Source organism: Heptranchias perlo, chromosome 8, assembly GCF_035084215.1.
Source record: "Heptranchias perlo isolate sHepPer1 chromosome 8, sHepPer1.hap1, whole genome shotgun sequence".
NCBI classification, from domain to species: domain Eukaryota; kingdom Metazoa; phylum Chordata; class Chondrichthyes; order Hexanchiformes; family Hexanchidae; genus Heptranchias; species Heptranchias perlo.
The window spans coordinates 92223223-92244635 of NC_090332.1; the positions used below are offsets into that span (position 1 = coordinate 92223223).

Below are 21413 nucleotides of genomic sequence, written 5' to 3' on the forward strand. Positions count from 1 at the left end.
ACACAATCTTCCCTTAACAAATCCATGCTGACTGTCCTTTATTAATCCATGCCTTTCTAAGCTTTATCCTGTCCCTCAGAATTGATTCCAATAATTTTCCCAGCGCTGAGGTTGGACTGACTGGCCTAAAATTACTCGGACTATCCCTCACTCACTTTTTAAACAACGGTACAATGTTAGCAGTCCTCCAATCCTCCGGCACCATGCCTGTATCCAGGGAGGATTGGAAAATGATGGTCGGAGCCTCCGCCATTTCCTCCCTTGTTTCTTTTAACAGCCTGGGATACATTTCATTCGGGCCTGGTCATTTATCTACTTTCATAGATGCTAATCCCCTTAATACTTCCTCTCTCACTGTGTTTATCCCATCCAGTATTTCACACTCTTCCTCCTTAACTACAATGTTTGCATCGTCCCTCTCTTTTGTGAAGATGGACGCAAAGTATTCATTAAGAACCATACCAACATCTTCTGCCTCCACACATAGGTTATCTTTTTGACCTCCTTAACCTCATCTCCTCCTTTGCCACTTTTTTTTGATGTACCAATTAAAAAAAAACTTTGCTACTTCCCTTGATGCTCTCTTCTTGCAAACTTAATTATTTTCTTAGTCTCTTTTATTCTTGATGTGGAGATGCCGGTGATGGACTGGGTGGACAAATGTAAGGAATCTTACAACACCAGATTATAGTCCAACAAATTTATTTTAAAATCACAAGCTTTCGGAGATTATCCCCTTCGTCAGGTGAATGAGTGAAAAGGTTCTCAAATCGCATATCTTATACTAGGCTGGGACAGCATCACACCAATCAAAAGGTGTCGTTGTTGTTCAAACAGGCCAGTCACGGAGAACAGCACGTCCCAGTACACTGGATATACATTGTGTCAATTACACAGACAGACAGAAAGAAACCCAAATGGCAGAGAGAGAGAGAGAGAGAATATTAAAAACATAACTTTTTTTTCCCTTTTTGCTGGTGGGGTTACGTGTAGCATGACATGAACCCAAGATCCCGGTTGAGGCCGCCTCATGGGTGCGGAACTTGGCTATCAACTTCTGCTCGACGATTTTGCGTTGTCGTGTGTCTCGAAGGTCGCCTTGGAGAACGCTTACCCGAAGATCGGTGGCTGAATGTCCTTGACTGCTAAAGTGTTCCCCAACTGGGAGGGAACCCTCCTGTCTGGCGATTGTTGCGCGGTGTCCGTTCATCCGTTGTCGCAGTGTCTGCATGGTCTCGCCAATGTACCATGCTCCGGGGCATCCTTTCCTGCAACGTATGAGGTAGACAACGTTGGCCGAGTCACAGGAGTATGAACCATGTACCTGGTGGGTGGTGTCCTCTCGTGTGATGGCGGTATCCGTGTCGATGATCTGGCATGTCTTGCAGAGGTTGCCGTGGCAGGGTTGTGTGGTGTCGTGGACGCTGTTCTCCTGAAAACTGGGTAACTTGCTGCGAACGATGGTCTGTTTGAGGTTGGGTGGCTGTTTAAAGGCGAGTAGTGGAGGTGTGGGGATGGCCTTAGCGAGGTGTTCGTCGTCATCGATGACATGTTGAAGGCTGCGGAGAACATGGTGTAGTTTCTCCGCTCCGGGGAAGTACTGGACGACGAAGGGTACTCTGTTGGTTGCGTCCCGTGTTTGTCTTCTGAGGAGGTCTGTGCGATTCTTCGCTGTGGCCCGTCGGAACTGTCGATCGACAAGTCGAGCGTCATATCCCATGCAGACACTGCGACAACGGATGAACGGACACCGCGCAACAATCGCCAGTCAGGAGGGTTCCCTCCCAGTCGGGGAACACTTTAGCAGTCAAGGACATTCAGCCACCGATCTTCGGGTAAGCGTTCTCCAAGGCGGCCTTCGAGACACACGACAACGCAAAATCGTCGAGCAGATGTTGATAGCCAAGTTCCGCACCCATGAGGACGGCCTCAACCGGGATCTTGGGTTCATGTCACGCTACACGTAACCCCACCAGCAAAAAGGGAAAAAAAAGTTATGTTTTTAATATTCTCTCTCTCTCTCTCTCTCTCTGCCATTTGGGTTTCTTTCTGTCTGTGTGTAATTGACACAATGTATATCCAGTGTACTGGGACGTGCTGTTCTCCGTGACTGGCCTGTTTGAACAACAACGACACCTTTTGATTGGTGTGATGCTGTCCCAGCCTAGTATAAGATATGCGATTTGAGAACCTTTTCACTCATTCACCTGACGAAGGGGATAATCTCCGAAAGCTTGTGATTTTAAAATAAATTTGTTGGACTATAACCTGGTGTTGTAAGATTCCTTTCTTTTATTCTTGATTAAATGTAAGAGATTTAGGATAGAGAGCAGGAGAAACTTTTTTGCACAGAGGGTTGTGAGACTATGGAAAGCAGTACTTGAGTTTATGATTGAAGCAGAGACCATGTCAACATTTAAGAATAGGTTACATAGTTGGTTGAAGGAAAGGGAATAAAAGAATATGGGAACAGGACAGGCACAAGGGATTAGGATACTGCTCATGTGGAGGGTAAACACAACACAGACTGGTTGGGCCAAACCGCCTGTTTCCATGTTGTAATTTCCATGTGGTTCAATGTAAATGTATATGAAGGGAAGACATGATTCAGCTCTTTAAAAGGGCATTGGCCTAGATGTGAGCAGGCTATTTGAGTCCAGCACAGAACAAAAGAACACAGATTTATCCCAATGAGACTAGAGATTTAGCAGAGTCAAGAGGTGTTATAGAAATTTACTGCACAGAAGGAGGCCATTCGACCCATAATGACTGTACCAGCTCCTTCCTAGGGCAATCCAAAACTAATCCCACTTCCCCGCTCTTTCCACATAGCCCTGTATGATCATCTGCTTCAAAATAGAAAACATCAAACCTCGCTCTCAGTAAGACCTGCCTTCCAGCTCCCAGTGACCAAGTGGAGTGCTAGAACTGCTTCCTTCTTCTTAAAAGCTCTTGATTAGATATAAAATGAATTCCGTGCACACAAGCTAAGAAAAAGTTTTGTGGAAGGTGCAGTACCAATGAAGGTTTTCTGTGGTGCTCCTTACTGTATAATCAGAGGAACCTGTTTAAACAGAACTCTATAGCCGCTTTTACCCTGGCACCTGTTTAGGTCGGGTTCCGGGACTGGTGTCAGTGGGCTGCCTCACTGAATTTACACTGCTACCACAAGCACCCATCTCCGCAATCTGATGGGGACATTGGTTGTCAAAAGACAATAACCATTGTTCTGAAAATTTCTCGAGCTATGTGATTTTGGTTAAAAGTTGATTGAGTGTTGCTGAAGCATTTGACGGCTGCCTGCTGGTAATTGACAGAGAGAAGAGATCTCCTCAGTTCCTTCAGGTAGTGTGACACTGCTCTCTGCAACTGAACAGCTCAAATTACTTGCCTTGTTCCAAATACAATGGAGGGAGAATATTTTTTATGTTATCTAATGTTGGCCATTTTGAGGGCAGACGTGAAAAATTTGTTTTTAATTGTGTGTGTGGATTAAATTCCAATTCTATGCTTTTTAAAATCACTGCGGGGCTGCATTTTGAACAATTTCCACAACCATTTTAAAAAAACAAAAATCAGTGTTGCTTGTTTTCCCTGTTGCTACAAAGGATGATGTACAGGTGAAATATAACTCGCTGTTGTGTTAATGAAACTGTGTCCTTTAGTTTGACCTTCACGGTGCAGAAAATTTCTAGAACATTCCAAATATATTTTTCTTTAATGTATTTTGGCAGTTCTTCTGTAGCTAGTCTGTTTTACATGGGATTAGACTGCTCATAGATACACTCCCCTTATGACATTTAATCAGGACAAAATGAAGAGGATTGTGTCTTTAAATACATACAGTTATATATGCCTCAGAATGTGCTGGAAAGTGCATTGGTGTTAGGCCTGTAATGTGATGCCATTATTCATGCCAGCCTTTCTCAGTAGCTGCTATTATTATACACCTGCACCATTTTCTCACAATGCTTATGTGATAGGCTAAATTGCCACACTTAAAAGAAATAATTTTAAAGACCAGAATACTTACATTCAAAGTGCTGATACCCCACGGTGTCTTCACATTATTTGTTCCAAGTAACTGAAATATCAAAATAGGTCTCTATGTTTATGCCAGGACAGGAGAAGAGCAAAAGCAGCACTTCAGCATTCTGTATAAATCCAAAACATCTACCTGGCTTATCCAGCATCTAGTGGAGAATTTTCACACACTGTCTTGTGGGCTGTATCATCGCCCAGAACTGCCCCGTCTATGCAGAAGTTCAAATACAGAGTTAAGCATTACTTGCTGAACTCGAGTTGCGGGAGGTTTTAGGCCAGAGGTAGGCTTGTCGGCTGGGATCCAGCACAAATTCTTTTGAGCTTTTCAAGCACTTAGTTGCTACAGGGATCAATTTTGAGAAACTCTGTCCCTTGAGCAGTTGCTTCTGGCAGCTGACGTACCATTTCATACATAAAGTAGAGCTTTAAAGAAATACAATACATGCTGCCCTTCACAGACAGGCACCACTGCCACTACTCAGTAAGAAACTTCAGAGTGCATATTATACCAAATAGGAAATACCAGTGAATGGGTTAAGGGCAGTAATTTCACCTCTGTATTCAAGCAACTTTTATAAAGCAAGCATAAGTGCCTGTAGGGCATCATTTAGATCATTCAGTGTGATGACTGACTTTCAGAAATCTGTTACTAGATTTGGGGAATCAAAATGGAAGAAAATATTAAATCTTCTTGTGACATGTGGTAAGAGGAAGACAGCATTGCATCAAATCTCAACTATTCAACAGTCCATCTTGTTTGGACTTCTGTTATCCAGTTGAATTAACTGGTTGAACACACAGTAAAATTGAATGCCTTCCTTATGTAGCCAGTTCTTATGCACTTGTGTATGCGTAAGAAACACAGCAAGTGTGGCTGTACATAAGTGTATCCCTTGGTTCAATGAGACTTATTCTGCCTATACACCACCTGCTACCTTGATGAGCTGAGCTGTTTTCCTCCGTTTTCTTCATGTTCACTGATGTGCACACTGGCTTGTCTACAACCTGTCAGCTTCTCTCAATCCCCTCTTGAGTTTGTGTGCAGATGGTCTTAATTGTCACCATTGTTGCCAGGATTTATCTGTAGAGAAGTTGGGATTTGCCATGTTTCTGGAAAGTCACATGCTACCACTCACCAATATCCCTCAGTACACTTCTATTAATTCTTCACAGCTTATTGCATTAAAAGTTTTATAGCCATAAAATACAAATTACTTTCCTCAGAGCAGACCTTTCTCTGCCACTTTTTATGTTATGCGAGAAGTGCTACTCAGCCAGGTAACCATGTGACCACATTTATCAATCCCTAGTGATAACATACTTTTTTCACATGACTTACCTCGATTCAGCTCATTCATCCTCGTGAAATATTTAGAAATTAAACTTTTCAGTGCCTTGCCACGCAGGTGTATTTTAAAACCAGTCTGCTTTCGGGTACAGATTAACACACAGGCCTATATGACCCGTACCCAGGAGCCCAGCCAAGTATGGAGCCCCTGGTAAAACTCATTATAATGAAGAAAAACTGAATACAACTGCAGGATCAGTTTCATTAAGCGTAGTATGTTGTGATATGATTTGCTTTATTATTAATGCAGTTTGCAAACATTTTACAGGCCTGTTTCTTCATGCATTTTGCTACACATTTGTGTTTTAATGGATTGGGCATGTGGGGCAGGTGCACAGAGGGGTTCTGAATGTTCTTTGTATCTAAGGCCCCAAGAATTCTGAATCAAGCTCTTATCTGCTGTTATGAAGAAAATCATCTTTAGTGCTCAATTTATGATTGACTCTTTCTACTAAAATATTGAATAGGGTGTAGAAATGAGGCCTGAGTGCTCTGGGTAATGGACCAGGTTGAACAGTTAGTAAGACTGCAAGTAGCTTGTGATGCAGCAGATACCTGGGCTCATGTTGCGATATCTATTCTGCACCCTCCCCCCGCCGCTTCAAAGGCTATGAATAATATTACTTCTTTTTAAATACTAGCTCTTCTTTTAAGGCTAGACTTCTCTTTGGCCAGTACTTTAATCAATGCATTCATACATGGAATAAAATCCTGAAATTAAATTCCAGGAATCTACAGAGAGAAATGTACCCATTTTACAAACAAATGAAAAATGTCAGACAGGAAATGACCTACTGGTCCATCCAGCCTATCCCATACATTTGTGATACAGTCATCAAAATACATACACTCTCACCTCACCCAGAGCCAAGTAATCTCCAGGGAGAGGCAAGTAGAAGGAGCTAGCCTTATAAGTAGTATTCTTAAATCTGGCCACAGGAAAGAAGGAACAGAGTGCCTTGTGGCCAAATTTGTTGATGATACAAAGATAGGTGGAAAAGCAAGTTGCGATGAGGACACAAAAGTGTCTGCAAAGGGATATTGACAGGTTAAGTGAACGGGCAAAAATTTGGCAGATGGAATATAATGTGGGAACATGTGAAGTCATCCACTTTGGGAGGAAAAATAAAAAAGCAAAATATTATTTGAATGGAGAAATACTACAAAATACTGCGGTACAGAGGGATCTGGGTGTCCTCGTACATGAAACACAAAAAGTCAACATACAGGTGCAGCAGGTAATCCGGAAGGCAAACAGAATATTGGCCTTTGTTTCTAAGGGGATGGAGTATAAAAGCAGGGAAGTCATGCTACAACTGTACAGGGTACTGGTGAGACCACACCTGGAGTACTGCGGACAGTTCTGGTGTCCTTATTTAAGGAAGGACATACTTGCATTGGAGACAGTTCAGAGAAGGTTCACTAGATTGATTCCGGGTATGGAAGGGTTGTCTCATGGGGAAAGATTGAACAGGTTGGGTCTATACTCATTGGAGTTTAGAAGAATGAGAGGAGATCTTATTGAAACATACAAGATTCTGAGGGGACTCGATAGGGTAGATGCTGAGAGGATGTTACCCTTCATGGGGGAATCTAAAACTAAGGGGCATAGTCTCAGAATAAGGGGTCGCCCGTTTAAGACGGAAATGAGGAGGAATTTCTTCTCCCAGAGGGTCGTGAATCTTTGGAATTCTTTACCCCAAAAAGCTGTGGAGGCTGAGTCATTGAATACATTCAAGGCTGAGTTAGACAAATTTTTGATCAGCAAGGGAGTCAAAGGATATGGGGAAAAGGCGGGAAAGTGGAGTTGAGGTAAAAATCAGATCAGCCATGATCTCATTGAATGGCGGAGCAGGCTCGAGGGGCCGAATGGCCTACTCCTGCTCCTATCTCTTATGCTCTTATAGGATACTCCATTCCTCCTTCAAAGCCATTGGTCACCCTCCCTTTGGTGATACCTTACTTGGACCATCCACAAACAGCCATGCTGCTTTGAACTCCAACATCATTGAAGTAATTAAGCCAAAAAGACTTGAGGCTCCCTTTGCTGCTCAATGGCTGAAACTTGACCTCAAAGCGACCCCCCACATAACTTCCCTTTCTTATTTCCCCCCTCCTCCCCAGGGGATAGTCACCATATGGTCATTAGCTAATGAGCATGTGTTTCAGCCCTCACTATATGGGCAGTAGGTAGCGGAGGAACTCCCCATAGAATGTGTGAGTGCATTGCCACCTTCCTCCTAACCAAAACATGGACATGCACCATTCCACCAATTAGTCGTACAGAGCTTCAGAAGTACCTGCTTTGCATTCTGCAATCCAATGAAGGTGGCCAACAAGCACTAGATGTACAATCATGTTTTCGTCCATAAAGCATTCCCAAGCCTCAGTTTTTTCATTAGCTAATTTCAGATCCTCATGTAAGAGGTTTTGGGATGAAGATTTGCCCACAGTGAAACTGATATCCCTAAGGTGTTAAACAACAGACCAATGTAAACAGCATCCTCCCTCCAATCATTTGCCCTTTTATTCCACATACCCACCTCACAGCTAGACCTGAAGGAAGCTCTTTCATTACATGTTTAGGAACCCTGAACCATGAAGAAGAATTGTCTACTTAGCTCTTATATGCCACAAGTTTAACCTGCACTGGGACTTGGCTGTCATTGAAGAGTAACAATGTGCTGTATTTGGGAGGCACACACTACCGAATCCCATTGGTTAGCTCATTATTCTAGATGGTCAGTGGGGAGCTCACTAGATCCCCACCAATAACACAAAAGTCACGCCCAGTTCTTTCAAAAATACCTGGAACGGATCATAAGAACATAAGAGTTCTTATGATCCGTTCCATAAGATCTACTGAGGCAATCCCTTCTGATGCCATCTAACACATGGTTGATGAAGACATTGAAAAGGATGAGTGGGTGTGGACAACCTTGCCTCATTCACCTTTTGAGAGATATAGATTCAGTAAATCTTCCATCTCCCCTTGCACAAATCTTGGAGCTAATATCCCAGGTAAAATTCATTTATCAGCTATGCACTCCTCCAACGAGGACAGCATGTGGCATCTGGTCGATAGCCTTATGAAAACTTATATGAAAGCAATATTGATGGTCTTTCCCTGACCATACATGATGCAATTAATTTCATTTTGCTGCCTAAAGAGCATTACGGTTGCCCACTGCACGTTAAATCATTGAACTAGAGGAATAGGAAATTTCAGATGAACTTTTTAAAATAATGTCAACTGAAGCTAACAGACTATTTTTGCTGAAAAGTAGTATGACAGAGGCCTAATAACCTTGTGCACCCATAGCACACAAATATGTGCATGTGCGTATATTATGACAGTAAAATACACAAAAAGCATACCAGAAATAGTGGGGAACCAAGGGGCTAATGAGAGTGAGGAACTTAAAGTAATTAATATCAGTAGAGAAAAAGTACTTGAGAAACCAATTGGATTAAAAGCCGATAAATCCCCTGGACCTGATGGACTACATCCGAGGGTTCTAAAAGAGGTGGCTGCAGAGATAGTGGATGCATTGGTTATGATCTTAGAAAATTCCCTAGATTCTAGAACTGTCCCAGCGGATTGGAAGGTAGAAAATGTAACTCCGCTATTCAAGAAAGGAGGGAGAGAGAAGACAGGGAACTACAGGCCAGTTAACCTGACATCAGTCGTCAGGAAAATGCTGGAATCCATTGTTAAGGAAGTGGTAACAGGGCACTTCGAAATCATAATATGATTAGGCAGAGTCAACATGATTTTATGAAAGAGAAATCATGTTTCACAAATCTATTAGAGTTTTTTGAGGCTGTAACTAGCAGGTTAGATAAATGGGAACCAGTGGATGTAGTATATTTGGATTTTAAAAAGGCATTCGATAAGGTGCCACATAAAAGGTTGTTACGCAAGACAAGGGCTCATGGGGTTGGGGATAACATTAGCATGGGTAGAGGATTGGTTAATGGACAGAAAACAGAGAGTAGGGATAAATGGGTCATTTTCAGATTGGCAGGTTGTAACTAATGGGGTGCTGCAAGGATCAGTGCTTGGGCCTCAGGTATTTACAATCTATATTATTGACTTAGATGAAGGGACCGAGTGTAATGTATCCAAATTTGCTGATGATACAAAGGTGGGTGGGAAAGTAAGCTGTGAGGAGGACAAAAAGAGACTGAAAAGGGATATATGAGTGAGTGGGCAGGAAGGTGGCAGATGGAGTATAATGTGGGGAAATGTGAGGTTATTCACTTTGGTAGGAAGAATAAAAAAGCAGAATTTTTTTATATGGTGAGAAACTATTAAATGTTGGTGTTCAGAGAGATCTGGGTGTGCTTGTACAATAGAGGTAGAAAGTTAGCATGCCGGTACAGCAAGCAATTAGGAAGGCAAATGACATGTTGGCCTTTATTGCAAAGGGGTTGGAATACAAGAGTAAGAAAGTCTCAGAGAGTAGTGGTGAACGATTGTTTTTCGGACTGGAGGGAGGTGTACAGTGGTGTTCTCCAGGGGTCAGTACTAGGACCACTGCTTTTTTTGGTACTTGGATTAATGACTTGGACTTGGGTGTACAGGGCACAATTTCAAAATTTGCAGATTACACAAAACTTGGAAGTGTAGTGAACAGTGAGGAGGATAGTGATAGACTTCAAGAGGATATAGACAGGCTGGTGGAATGGGCAGACACGGGCAGATGAAATTTAACGCAGAAAAATGCGAAGTGATACATTTCGGTAGGAAGAATGAGGAGAGGCAATATAAACTAGAGGGCACAATTCTAAAAGGGGTACAGGAACAGAAATCTGGGGGTATATGTACACAAATCGTTGAAGGTGGCAGGGCAGGTTGAGAAAGCGGTTAAAAAAGCATACGGGGTCCTGGGCTTTGTAAACAGATGTAAACAATTTTACAACACCAAGTTATAGTCCAGCAATTTTATTTTAAATTCACAAGCTTTCGGAGATTTTCTCCTTCCTCAGGCAAATGTTTCAAGATCTCCTTGAAGCCTACGCATTTATACATATTGAACAATAAAACATGGTGTTTACAGACTGCCCCTGCAACTGCCCGTTGCCAAGGCAATCACCGTGTTCAGACAGAGAGGTGTTACCTGCAGAACCTCCGAATACACATTCAACAAAAAAACAAACAGGGAAAAAAAACAGAGAGAAAAAAAAAACACAGAGAGAGGCAGAAACATCCGGAAGGCAGAGAGAGCCAGCAAATGACCCATTATATTAAAAACAGATAACATTTGTTCGCTGGTGGGGTAACTGTAAACAGAGGCATAGATTACAAAAAAAAGGAAGTCATGATGAACCTTTATAAAACACTGGTTCAGCCACAACTGGAGTATTGTGTCCAGTTCTGGGCACCGCACTTTAAGAAAGATGTGAAGGCCTTAGAGAGGGTGCAGAAGAGATTTACTAGAATGATTCCAGGGATGAGGGACTTTAGTTATGTGGATAGACTGGAGAAGCTGGGGTTGTTCTTCGTGGAACTGAGAAGGTTGAGAGGAGATTTGATAGAGGTATTCAAAATCATGAAGGGTCTGGACAGAGTAGATAAAGGGAGACTGTTCCCATTGGCGGAAGAGTCAAGGACCAGAGTACATAGATTTAAGGTGATGGGCAAAAGAACCAAGGGTGACCTGAGGAAAAACTTTTTTACACAGCGAGTGGTTAGGATCTGGAATGCACGAGGGGATGGTGGAGGCAGAGGTCATGGCCTTCAAAAGGGAACTGGATAACTACTTGAAAGGAAAAAATTTGCAGGGCTACAGGGATAGAGCAGGGGAGTGGGACTAGCTGGATTGCTCTTGCATAGAGCCGGCATGGACTCAATGGGCCAAATGGCCTCCTCCCGTGCTGTAACCTTTCTATGATTCTAAGTCTTGCTGCAATTGTACAGGGGTTTGGTGAGACCACACCAGCAGTACCGTGTACAGTTTTGGTCTCCTTATCTAAGGAAGGATATACTTGCCTTAGAGACGGTGCAACAAAGATTCACCACATTGATTCCTGGGATGTGAGGGTTGTCCTATGAGGAGAGATTAAATGGAATGGGCCTATACTCTCTGGAGTTTAGAAGAATGAGAGGTAATCTCACTGAAACATATAAGATTCTGAGGGGGCTTGACAGGGTAGATGCTGAGAGGTTGTTTCTCCTGGCAGGTGAGTCTTGAACGAGGGGGCATTGTCTCAGGATAAGGGGTCGGCCATTTAATACTGAGATGAGGAGGAATTTCTTCACTCAGAGGGTTGAGAATCTTTGGATTTCTCTACCCCAGAGGGCTGTGGATGCTGAGTCGTTGAATATGTTCAGGACTGAGATAGACAGATTTTTGGACTCTAGGGGAATCTAGGGATATGGGGATTGGGCAGGAAAGTGGAGTTGAGGTCAAAGATCAGCCATGATCTTATTGAATGGCGGAGCAGGCTCAAGGGGCCGTATGGCCTACTCCTGTTCCTATTTCTTGTGTTCTTATGTGTTGTAGTGCCTTTTGTGTTTTGAGGGCTCTTGGCTACACAGACCTGTTGCTGAGTTCCCTGAAGGGGCATTCACCTCTTTGGCAAAGCTCCTCACATAAGAACCTGAATTAAGCAGTTTATACATTGTACTTGATTTAGCAGCATGTTTTACACATCTATAACACAGCTGACCTGTGTAAATCATTCCACCAAGCTGAAAGCAGATGTCTATTGTAGAGCTGATGAGGAAACTCTGAAACCTGGGGTGACAACTGCAGGAAGGCCTTACCTGGAGGCCAACCAGGAAAATACGCGTTCATGTATTCAGAGCCTGGTGCCTACTATGGTTGGGTTACAGAGAGGCAAGCAACTGCTGCTGGTGCTTTGAACCACTGTTCAATGGAGGGAGTATGGTGTGCGTCAAGCTGTGGTCCTGAATATGGTGGCAATGACTCACATTTTATGGTGACCTTTGCTGCTCACTATCCTGCTCCTGTAATACTTGCTCCCCAGCTGATGAGGGCTCAAGCCTACACTTGTTAGTTGTTTGACAACCAACTGTTAATGATCCTTCTTTGGTGGGGGTGGGGGTGAGGGGGGGTGCGGGGCGGGGGAAGAGAGAGGTAAGCTTGGCTGAGCTGTCTCCACAATGACACACCTGGTCATAGAAGAACCAAGTCAACCTAGTGCAGCAGACTCGATACCTGAACCAGGTAATCCACAGTACTCCAGAGCACTGTTTATGTTTGACCACCAAACTGGCCCACTAATGCAACCTGAAGGGATAAAGCTATCACTGGGTGAAGGACAGGATTCTTCCCTCTGATCTCCAGTTAACACTGCAAACCAATGCCATATTAGGTAGTGTGGTCCTAGCTGGATAAGCATTAGGAAGCTTACCAATGCTTTGCTGTGATAATCAGTAGGATTTCACTGGTTAAACTCCAGCATTATCCCTGTACACTCCTGGGAGTCTCTAACCCTTTGCAAACTGTACCTGACTGCTCTTGGCTAAGTGGGATGTGTCCTTAGGGGAGAGTATGTACTCTATCAGGCAAACAAAACCCTACAAATGGGTGTTTATTTTCCAGTAGCTTGAATGGGAGACAATTAAACATGGTGATGGGTTTTAATGTGTGTCAGGCTATTGTTGTATAGACAGATTTTGTTGGACAGTGATGTTTATCAGGCAGGCCTATACACATTTTCTTAAGCAAATCTGATACAAATGTAGTATTGAGAGAAAGTGAATGGTGACTCCAATTTAAAAAATTGGATAGCCCAAAGCTGAGAGACTATTTGTTCCATTTTATTTTCCCATTTCCTGCATTTATTTAATTCACTGATCTGAACTGACTGCAGTTGCAATAAATTATTGCTATGAAACAAATAAGTAAAAATAACTTGGAGTTGGCAATTGGTCAGTAAGATCTAAGTTTTATAATGCTCCAAAATACTCAACACTCGTTAGATTTTTGTGTTCTGTACTTCATACTGAGATGTAAATTTTAAGTTGACTGATTTTTTTTTTAACTTTTAAGGACTAAGTTAATTTTGAGATACTTCTCAGATTTTTTTTTTGCATGCTCTCCGTTAGGCTTTTAAAGAGGAAATTGCCCCAGTGAAGCAAGAAGTCAAAATAGTAAATGACCTGGCTAGTCAATTGTCTCCACTTGATGTCTCTTTATCTCCAAAGACCTCTCACCAGCTTGATGACCTAAATATGCGGTGGAAACTTATACAGGTAAGAGTAGAAAACAAGAGGATCATTTTCAGAGTCAATCAACCTGCTCATGAGAGTATGTACAAGGAAATGAAAGCTGCAGTGCCCCACAATTATTGGAAAATCGCTTTGTTTCCAAACCTAGGTAAAAGCTAAAGAAATCTGCCTTTTTTTTAAACAAGTAATTTATATTTTGTTAACATGCATTATGAAGGTATTCAGATTTTTGTAATAGTCCTTTTTTTAGAAATACAGTTTATGTGCTCTACTATAGCCTGTAGTCTGCACATTAGAGTTTAATCCAATCACAGCCAGAGCTAGATAGAGGTCAGAGGTGAGTACACAAACCATATTCTTGAAATTTATGTCCACAGGAACAATTTGAATGTCTTCAGGATGAAGCTGCAAGGAGCAGGCATTTTAATGGACAGGCTTCTTTTAGCTCCTATCTTTGAGGATTTGGAGGCAGAACCATTGTGATAACTGCCGGGCACTTCAGTTTTAAAATAGTGACTCATATACTTTAGGTTCTTGATAAAGACATGCTTCAAAGAATTACCAAAAAAGTCTACTTGATTTATAGAAAGGAAAAATGCTGTGAAATTGTACCAATTATATGAATTTCTTTTGATTGGACAGGTTTTATTTAACCTCAACAGTGCAGCATTTAGAATCATAGAACCATAGAAAAGATATAACACAGAAGGGGGCCATTCGGCCCATCATGTCCGCGCCGGCTCGAAGACCAACCAGGTGCCCATTCTAATCCCACCTTCCAGCACCCGGTCTGTAGCCCTGCAGCTTACAGCACTTTAGGTGCAGGTCCAGGTACTTTTTAAAAGAGTTGAGGGTCCCTGCCTCTACCACCAATTTGGGCAGCGAATTCCATACACCCACCACCCTCTGGGTAAAAAAGTTTTTCCTCATGTCCCCTCTAATCCTTCCGCCAATCAGCTTAAATCTATGTCCTCTAGTTCTTGAACTCTCCACCAGGGGAAGCAGATACTTCCTGTCGACTCTATCTGGGCCCCTCATAATTTTGTACACCTCAATCAAGTCTCCCCTCAGCCTCCTCTGCTCCAAGGAAAACAACCCCAGCCTATCCAATCTCTCCTCGTAGCTGCAATTTTCAAGCCCTGGCAACGTTCTTGTAAATCTTCTCTGCACTCTATCCAGAGCAATTACATCCTTCCTGTAATGTGGTGACCAGAACTGCGCACAATACTCCAGCTGTGGCCTTACCAGCGTTTTATACAGTTCCATCATTACATCCCTGCTTTTGTATTCTATACCTCGGCTAATAACAGAGAGCATTCCGTTTGCCTTCTTCACAGCCTTATCTACCTGTACTGCCACCTTCAGGGACCTGTGCACGTGCACTCCAAGGTCTCTCATTTTCTCTACCCTTCTCAATGTATTCCCATTTACTGCGCATTCCCTTTTACCGTTTGCCCTCCCTAAGTGCATTACCTCACACTTCTCCGGGTTGAACTCCATTTGCCACTTTTCCGCCCACTCCACCAACCCATTGTTATCTTTTTGGAGTCTACAGCTATCCTCTTCACTATCAACTACACGGCCAATTTTTGTGTCATCTGCAAATTTGCCCATCATGCCCCCTACATTCAAGTCCAAATCATTAATATATACCACAAACAGCAAGGGACCCAACACTGAGCCCTGTGGCACACCACTGGAAACGGATTTCCATTCGCAAAGACATCCATCGACTTTTACCCTTTGTTTCCAGTTACTGAACCAATTTTGGATCCAATTCGCCACATTTCCCTGTATCACATGGGCTTTTACCTTTCTGACCAGTCTGCCATGTGGGTCCTTGTCAAATGCCTTACTAAAATCCATGTAGACAACATCCACTGCACCACCCTCATTAATCCTCCTTGTCACTTCCTCAAAGAATTCAATCAGATTTGTAAGGCATGACCTTCCCTGAACAAATCCATGCTAACTATCTCTGATTAAACCATGCCTTTCCAAGTGACAGTTTATCCTATTTGGAATTTTCTTAATCCCAAAAATTTAACGAAAGTTGCACTAGAAAAATAACTTCAGTCCTGTTCTGCGCTGAGCTAGCTGCTCTTGGCCAGTCTGGCAGTTGGCATCTGGTGCAAAAATTGTCCCCATCATTCCTGGGCCACAGATGGTTAAAATCAGTAAATAGTTTGCTCTCTGATATATGTCCAGAGCTCCCTGCTTGAAAGGATTCATGTGTGGGTGTTGGGCAAGGTCACAATTGGACTCCGCTGTGAAGTATCCTGAGAGCGGCCACATGAAGAAAGGCCAGTTAGAATGCAGTCACCCATCAAACTCTAACCCGGCATAAATCACCACCTTTGGAAGACAAGGGGGAGAAAGAAAATTTACAACACTTATAATATTTAGCTTATATGTCGATTACATTATTTTCAAAGAGACATTCAGAATATTTTTATATTTACTAGTTACTGGCAGGTTTATTTGGTTTCATTGCCAACATCATTGGATCAGACAAGACTTTCTTAACAGCAGATCAGTGTGTTCAGGAAGTCCTGCAGGCTTTCTGATTAATTCTGTCTCTTTACATAGTGATTATTTTACATGCAGATACTCAGTTCTGCCACTCACTAATCCCATGTCACCCAAGCGAGCTCATACACTACTATCCCTCCAGCCTGAGCTGATGGTGTTAGTACCTCATAGCGCAAGGGGCAGTGAATGTGCTGGGGAGATCAGCAGACACTCACATCATATTAGCTATGTGTCAATGAAAGATTATTGTATCAGGCTATCAGCAAGCAGTTAATAATAGAAATGTGAGCTCAACAAGGTATTACTGCCTTATCATACCTAACGTTGGCTTCACAAACTGTCAGTAGGTGAATAATACTTAATTTCTATTTGCATGAAACAATCAGACAAATCAAGTAAAAGTGCAGTCTTTCAGTATTCAGGTGAAACCCTTATTTATGAATTAGTGTTCAGAGGCTGAAGATACCCCTGGTGCCTTCATTGTCGCTAGGTCAATATCCTGGAATTCCCTACCAGACACCATTGTGGGAGCACCACAAGGACCACAGCAGGTCAAGGAGAAGACAACTAGGAACGGCAATAAATACGGCCTTGATGGCAACACGCACATTCTGAGAACAAATTTAAAAACAACTAAGCTCTTTTAATGCAATTTTAATCAATGGACATAAAATTGTACTGGGATTTAAATCTGTATTTGCCTGTGTGTGTTGTCATTGGAAAGTATGATCATATTAATTACTCCACACTACTTAGTCAGTTTTACAGAAAATAAGTGAGAAAATGGTTGGAAAGTAATTAATGGAGCCATTGAAGTGAGAAGTGCTAAAACACAACCATGTTTTAATTGTAAGTGAAATATTTAAATCAGATGATATAATTCACCATTTATAGTATTGAGGGTAGTTCTTATTGGAGATTACTGTTTATTGTAGAGCGTCAAACAAGGCCAGGGTATAGTTTATGATGATTTATAAAAGTTATCAGCTTTCAGGTGCCTTCGCCTGAGGGTTCAGACTTGTTTCGTGGGGACTCGAGGCATGAACCCACATCCAATCACTTTTTGCTCTATTGGAATGTTTGCCCAGTCCTGCACTTGTTGCCTTAAGGATTTACATCAACACGCACCAGGTTATTCTTGCAATATCTTTTCAAGACATTTTCCTGCTCTTCAATCTGTATTCCATGCCATATCTATTCATTTCTGTTTCTCCTATCATCCATATGTTGTGTTAGTGTAAACTTTGTAATGTACTTTATTGTTTTCTACATAATTGATGTGCAAAACGCACTCGGTGCAGAGGTTAAACTGACAATTGGTAGCCACTTTGACAAGTTTGACTCTGGTCCCGACAAGGCGTGCATTGAATACTTGCTTCAAAAATAGGCACTGACCAGAACCAAGGCTTCCCAAATTATATAAACATATTTTGATGTGTCTCGATATAAGCCCGCATTATGTAGTGCAAAGTTACATTCATTCATTAATGCTTTCCAGAGTGGGGCCAGGAGAAAGCAAACTTGGCGCTTTGGGAGACTTTAGATCCTCGTGGCAAACTTCACATGATGGATTCTTTAGTGTTATCCATGTTGCCCAAAGATTGCATAGAAAGACTGCCCAAAAAAGTACTCAAGAAAGTTCAGTGGAAGATATGGTATGAATGCCTATGTGGATCTCAAAGTAATTGCAAGAGATTATACCAACTTTTGAAGTTGAGTTACACAAGTATGATGATATGCTGGTGAGGGATTCAGAGTTAGATGACAACTAATTTATCTGATCTTTGTTGTTCACATCAACATGGTGCTAAATGTGATCACAGAAATGATAGAGACATGTGGATGAATGTCCCTGTTCTCCAGGGGTCTGCTAGACAGCAATTCCATTGGGTTCCCAGTGCACTGAATCTTGTGGAATCTTGGGTAATCTTGCAAAGGAAATGGCAACCAAACTGCTAACTCATGCATCTAAGAGACCAACTGTGCAGAGTTCTCCAAAAGAATTTGAAGTGCTTTTTCCCTTCCTTGTTGTCCATCTCCACAGATGGCAGGCAAATTCCAAACTGGACTCCATACACACAAAATCTATAACAAATTTTCTGCACTCTCTCTCTATCTACCTGTGAAAGACATATTAACAAAGTATCCAATCCGTAAGGAATTTCTCAAGTCTAGTGCTTCAGCTCCCTACCAGTGTTGTGATACCATGGACATCTGTTTGAGTCACATCTGCAGTTGTAAAATGCTTTAGATGCTACCTGCCCTAATCCATGATGCCTATTTGAGTTATTGGACCTTGCAATAGATGGGAAAAAATAAGATTTTTGGCTAGATGGTCAAAGTAGTTCAGCAAGCAAAGCAAGAGTTCTGTATGTAAAGTGAAACCTTCCTCAACCTCTATGTTTTGTTTAACTATCGCCCTTTCTCTGAAGCCTTAAATATGTTGTTCCTCAGCTCTCCTTTTTCAAGAACCTCTAATTTACGTTCTACTCTGTCCATAGCACAATTTTGGCATCCTGCTCAACACTGACCCATGCTTCTTACCCCATTCTGGCTCCACTGCCGAGAACACTTCCTTCAACCTCAGTAACGTTACCCGTTTACACCCTACCTCTCCTTCACTGCAGCTTAAACCTGAATTCTCACCTTCACCATTTTGAGAATTGACTTCTCCAAAGTTTTCCTTGCTGGGCTCCCTGCTTCCACAAACTTTGCTAATTCGTAACTTAGCGATTCACACCTTCTCACACATAAGGTCCCACACCAGCATTACTCCTGTCCTTGCTAAGCTACACTGATTCCTTGTGGACCAGCAAATTGACTTCAAGATCCTCATCCTTGTCTTCAAACCCTCCACAATTTTGCTGCACCCTATCTGAGCAACCTTCTCCTGCCGTCCATCCCTGAGTGCATCCTCTGATCCTCTAACATCAAATTACTGCTCATTCACCACTTCATCTGTTTACCACCGAGGGCTGATCTTTGACTTACTATACCTTGATCTCTAGAATTCTCTTTTTGCTTTGCTAGGTCCCCTCCAGTCTTCAAAAACCTCTTAAAGGACCGTTAGTCTCTTCTTCCCCCCCACCCCTACCCTTCAATTTTTCTCTTTTTCCTGCTTGGTGTCCATTTTCCCCTTATTAAGCACTCTGAGACCGTTTCATTCATGTGAGGAGTGCTAAATAAATCTATATAGTTTAGAATATGCACCAGCTGCAGCCAAGCCTTTCCCAGTCAAAAGCAAATGCTTGACGCCTCCTGCGTAGTGAAAGCTGCTGTTTCTTCTTACAAAGCTGGACCAGGAAGAAGTGAGCAGGTAGTTGGCCAGTTGTGCAGTAGGTTCTCGCATCAAGCCTTGCAGATAGAATCTTTGTAGTTTCTGTTTCACTGTTCAAACTAGGCCTTGGTATGATTCCTGAAAGCTACATATTCTACGTGGAGGAAACCTTCATTTTGAGAAAAGCAGTATCTCCACTCAAGGTAAGCATCTACCTTACCAGTGGTGCATTTAGGTTTATATTACCAAGTAGAAAGATTTTATCGAGTCCCATGTAAAGACTGATGTGGATCATAAATTACATGCCAACATTGAATATCCTCAATCAGAGCCCTAGTTTAAAGGGAAAATCTACATTATCAATACTTTCACCACTGAGAAAATCTAAGTGATATTTTTTCCTTTGCCACTGTAGTTCTAGAGGGTTCAATTCATAAACGTTGGCTCCTTTTATCATTGTAGGTTGCTGTTGAGGATCGGATCAAGCAGTTGCAAGAAGCATACCGGGATTTTGGTCCTTCATCACAACATTTCCTCTCCAGTAAGTCAGACTTACAGAAATCTAGTACCTTCATTGTGTTGCATTTTAAATGTATTAATGTTGCAGGTAGAGAGTATTCGAAGGAAGAATTATTTTAGCCAATGTCTTGTTGTAAAGGAGCCCTTAGGGAAGAGTGATCATAATAAGATAGAATTCTTCATTAAGTTTGAAAGTGATGTAGTTCAATCCTAAACTAGAATCTTAAATCTAAACAAAGGAAACTAGAAGGTATGAGGCGCAATTTGGCTGTGGTTGATTGGGGAACTACATTAAAAGTTATGATGGTAGACAGGCAATGGTCAGCATTTAAAGAATTAATACATAATTTGCAACAAATATATATTCCTTTAAGGCATAAAAACCCAACAGGAAAAGTGGTCCAACCGTGGCTAAGAAGAGAAATTAAAGATAGTATTAAATCAAAGAATCATAGAAGTTACAACATGGAAACAGGCTCTTCGGCCCAACATGTCCATGTCGCCCAGTTTATACCACTAAGCTAGTCCCAATTGCCTGCACTTGGCCCATATCCCTCTATGCCCATCTTACCCATGTAACTGTCCAAATGCTTTTTAAAAGACAAAATTGTACCCGCCTCTACTACTGCCTCTGGAAGAGGCATATAAAGTTGCCAGAAAAAGCAGTAAACCTGAGGATTGGGAGCATTTTAGAATTCAGCAAAGGAGGACGGATAAAGAAAGAGAAAATAGAATATGAGAATAAACTAGCGAGAAACATAAAAACGGACTGTAAAAGCTTTTGTGTCTGTCTTCACGGAAGAAGACACGAGAACCAAGGGTCTGGCGACAATGAGGAACTGAAAGAAATTAGTATTAGTAAAAAAAAAAGGACTAGGGAAGTTAATGGGACTGAAAGTCGATAAATCCCAAGGACCTGATGATCAACATCCCAGGGTTTTGAAAGAGGTGGCTATAGAGATAGTGGATGCATTGGTTGTCATCTTCCAAAATTCTGTAGATTCTGGAATGGTTCCTGCAGATTGGAGGGTGGCAAATGTAACCCCACTATTTAAAAAAGGAGGGAGAGAGAAAACACGGAACTACAGACCTGTTAGCCTGACATCAGTAGTAGGGAAAATGCTAGAATCTATTAAAAAGGATGTGATAACAGGACACTTAGAAAATAATAATAGGATTTGGCAGAGTCAACATGGATTTATGAAAGGGAAATCATGTTTGATAAACCCATTGGAGTTCTTTGAAGATGTAACTAGTGGAATAGATAAGGGGGAACCAGTGGATGTGGTGTATTTGGATTTTCAGAAGGCTTTTGATAACGTCCCACACAGGAGGTTGGTGAATATAGAGCTCATGGAATTGGGGGTAACATACTGGCATGGATTGAGAATTGGTTAACAGACAGAAAAAAGTAGGAATAAACGGGTCTTTTTCAGGTTGGCAGATTGTGACTAGTGGGGCACCGCAGGGATCGGTGCTTAGGCCCCAGC

General features: G+C 42.1%; 1 protein-coding gene across 1 annotated transcript in view; it reads left to right on the plus strand.

Annotated features, from left to right (window-relative positions):
* Nucleotides 1–21413, plus strand: part of utrn (utrophin) — a 664298-nt gene that overhangs the window by 491057 nt on the left and 151828 nt on the right. The window contains exons 59-60 of the mRNA XM_067989572.1: nucleotides 13473–13619; nucleotides 19867–19945. Of these exons, the coding sequence (XP_067845673.1) occupies nucleotides 13473–13619; nucleotides 19867–19945 (226 nt within the window). The remainder of the gene's footprint in view (nucleotides 1–13472; nucleotides 13620–19866; nucleotides 19946–21413) is intronic.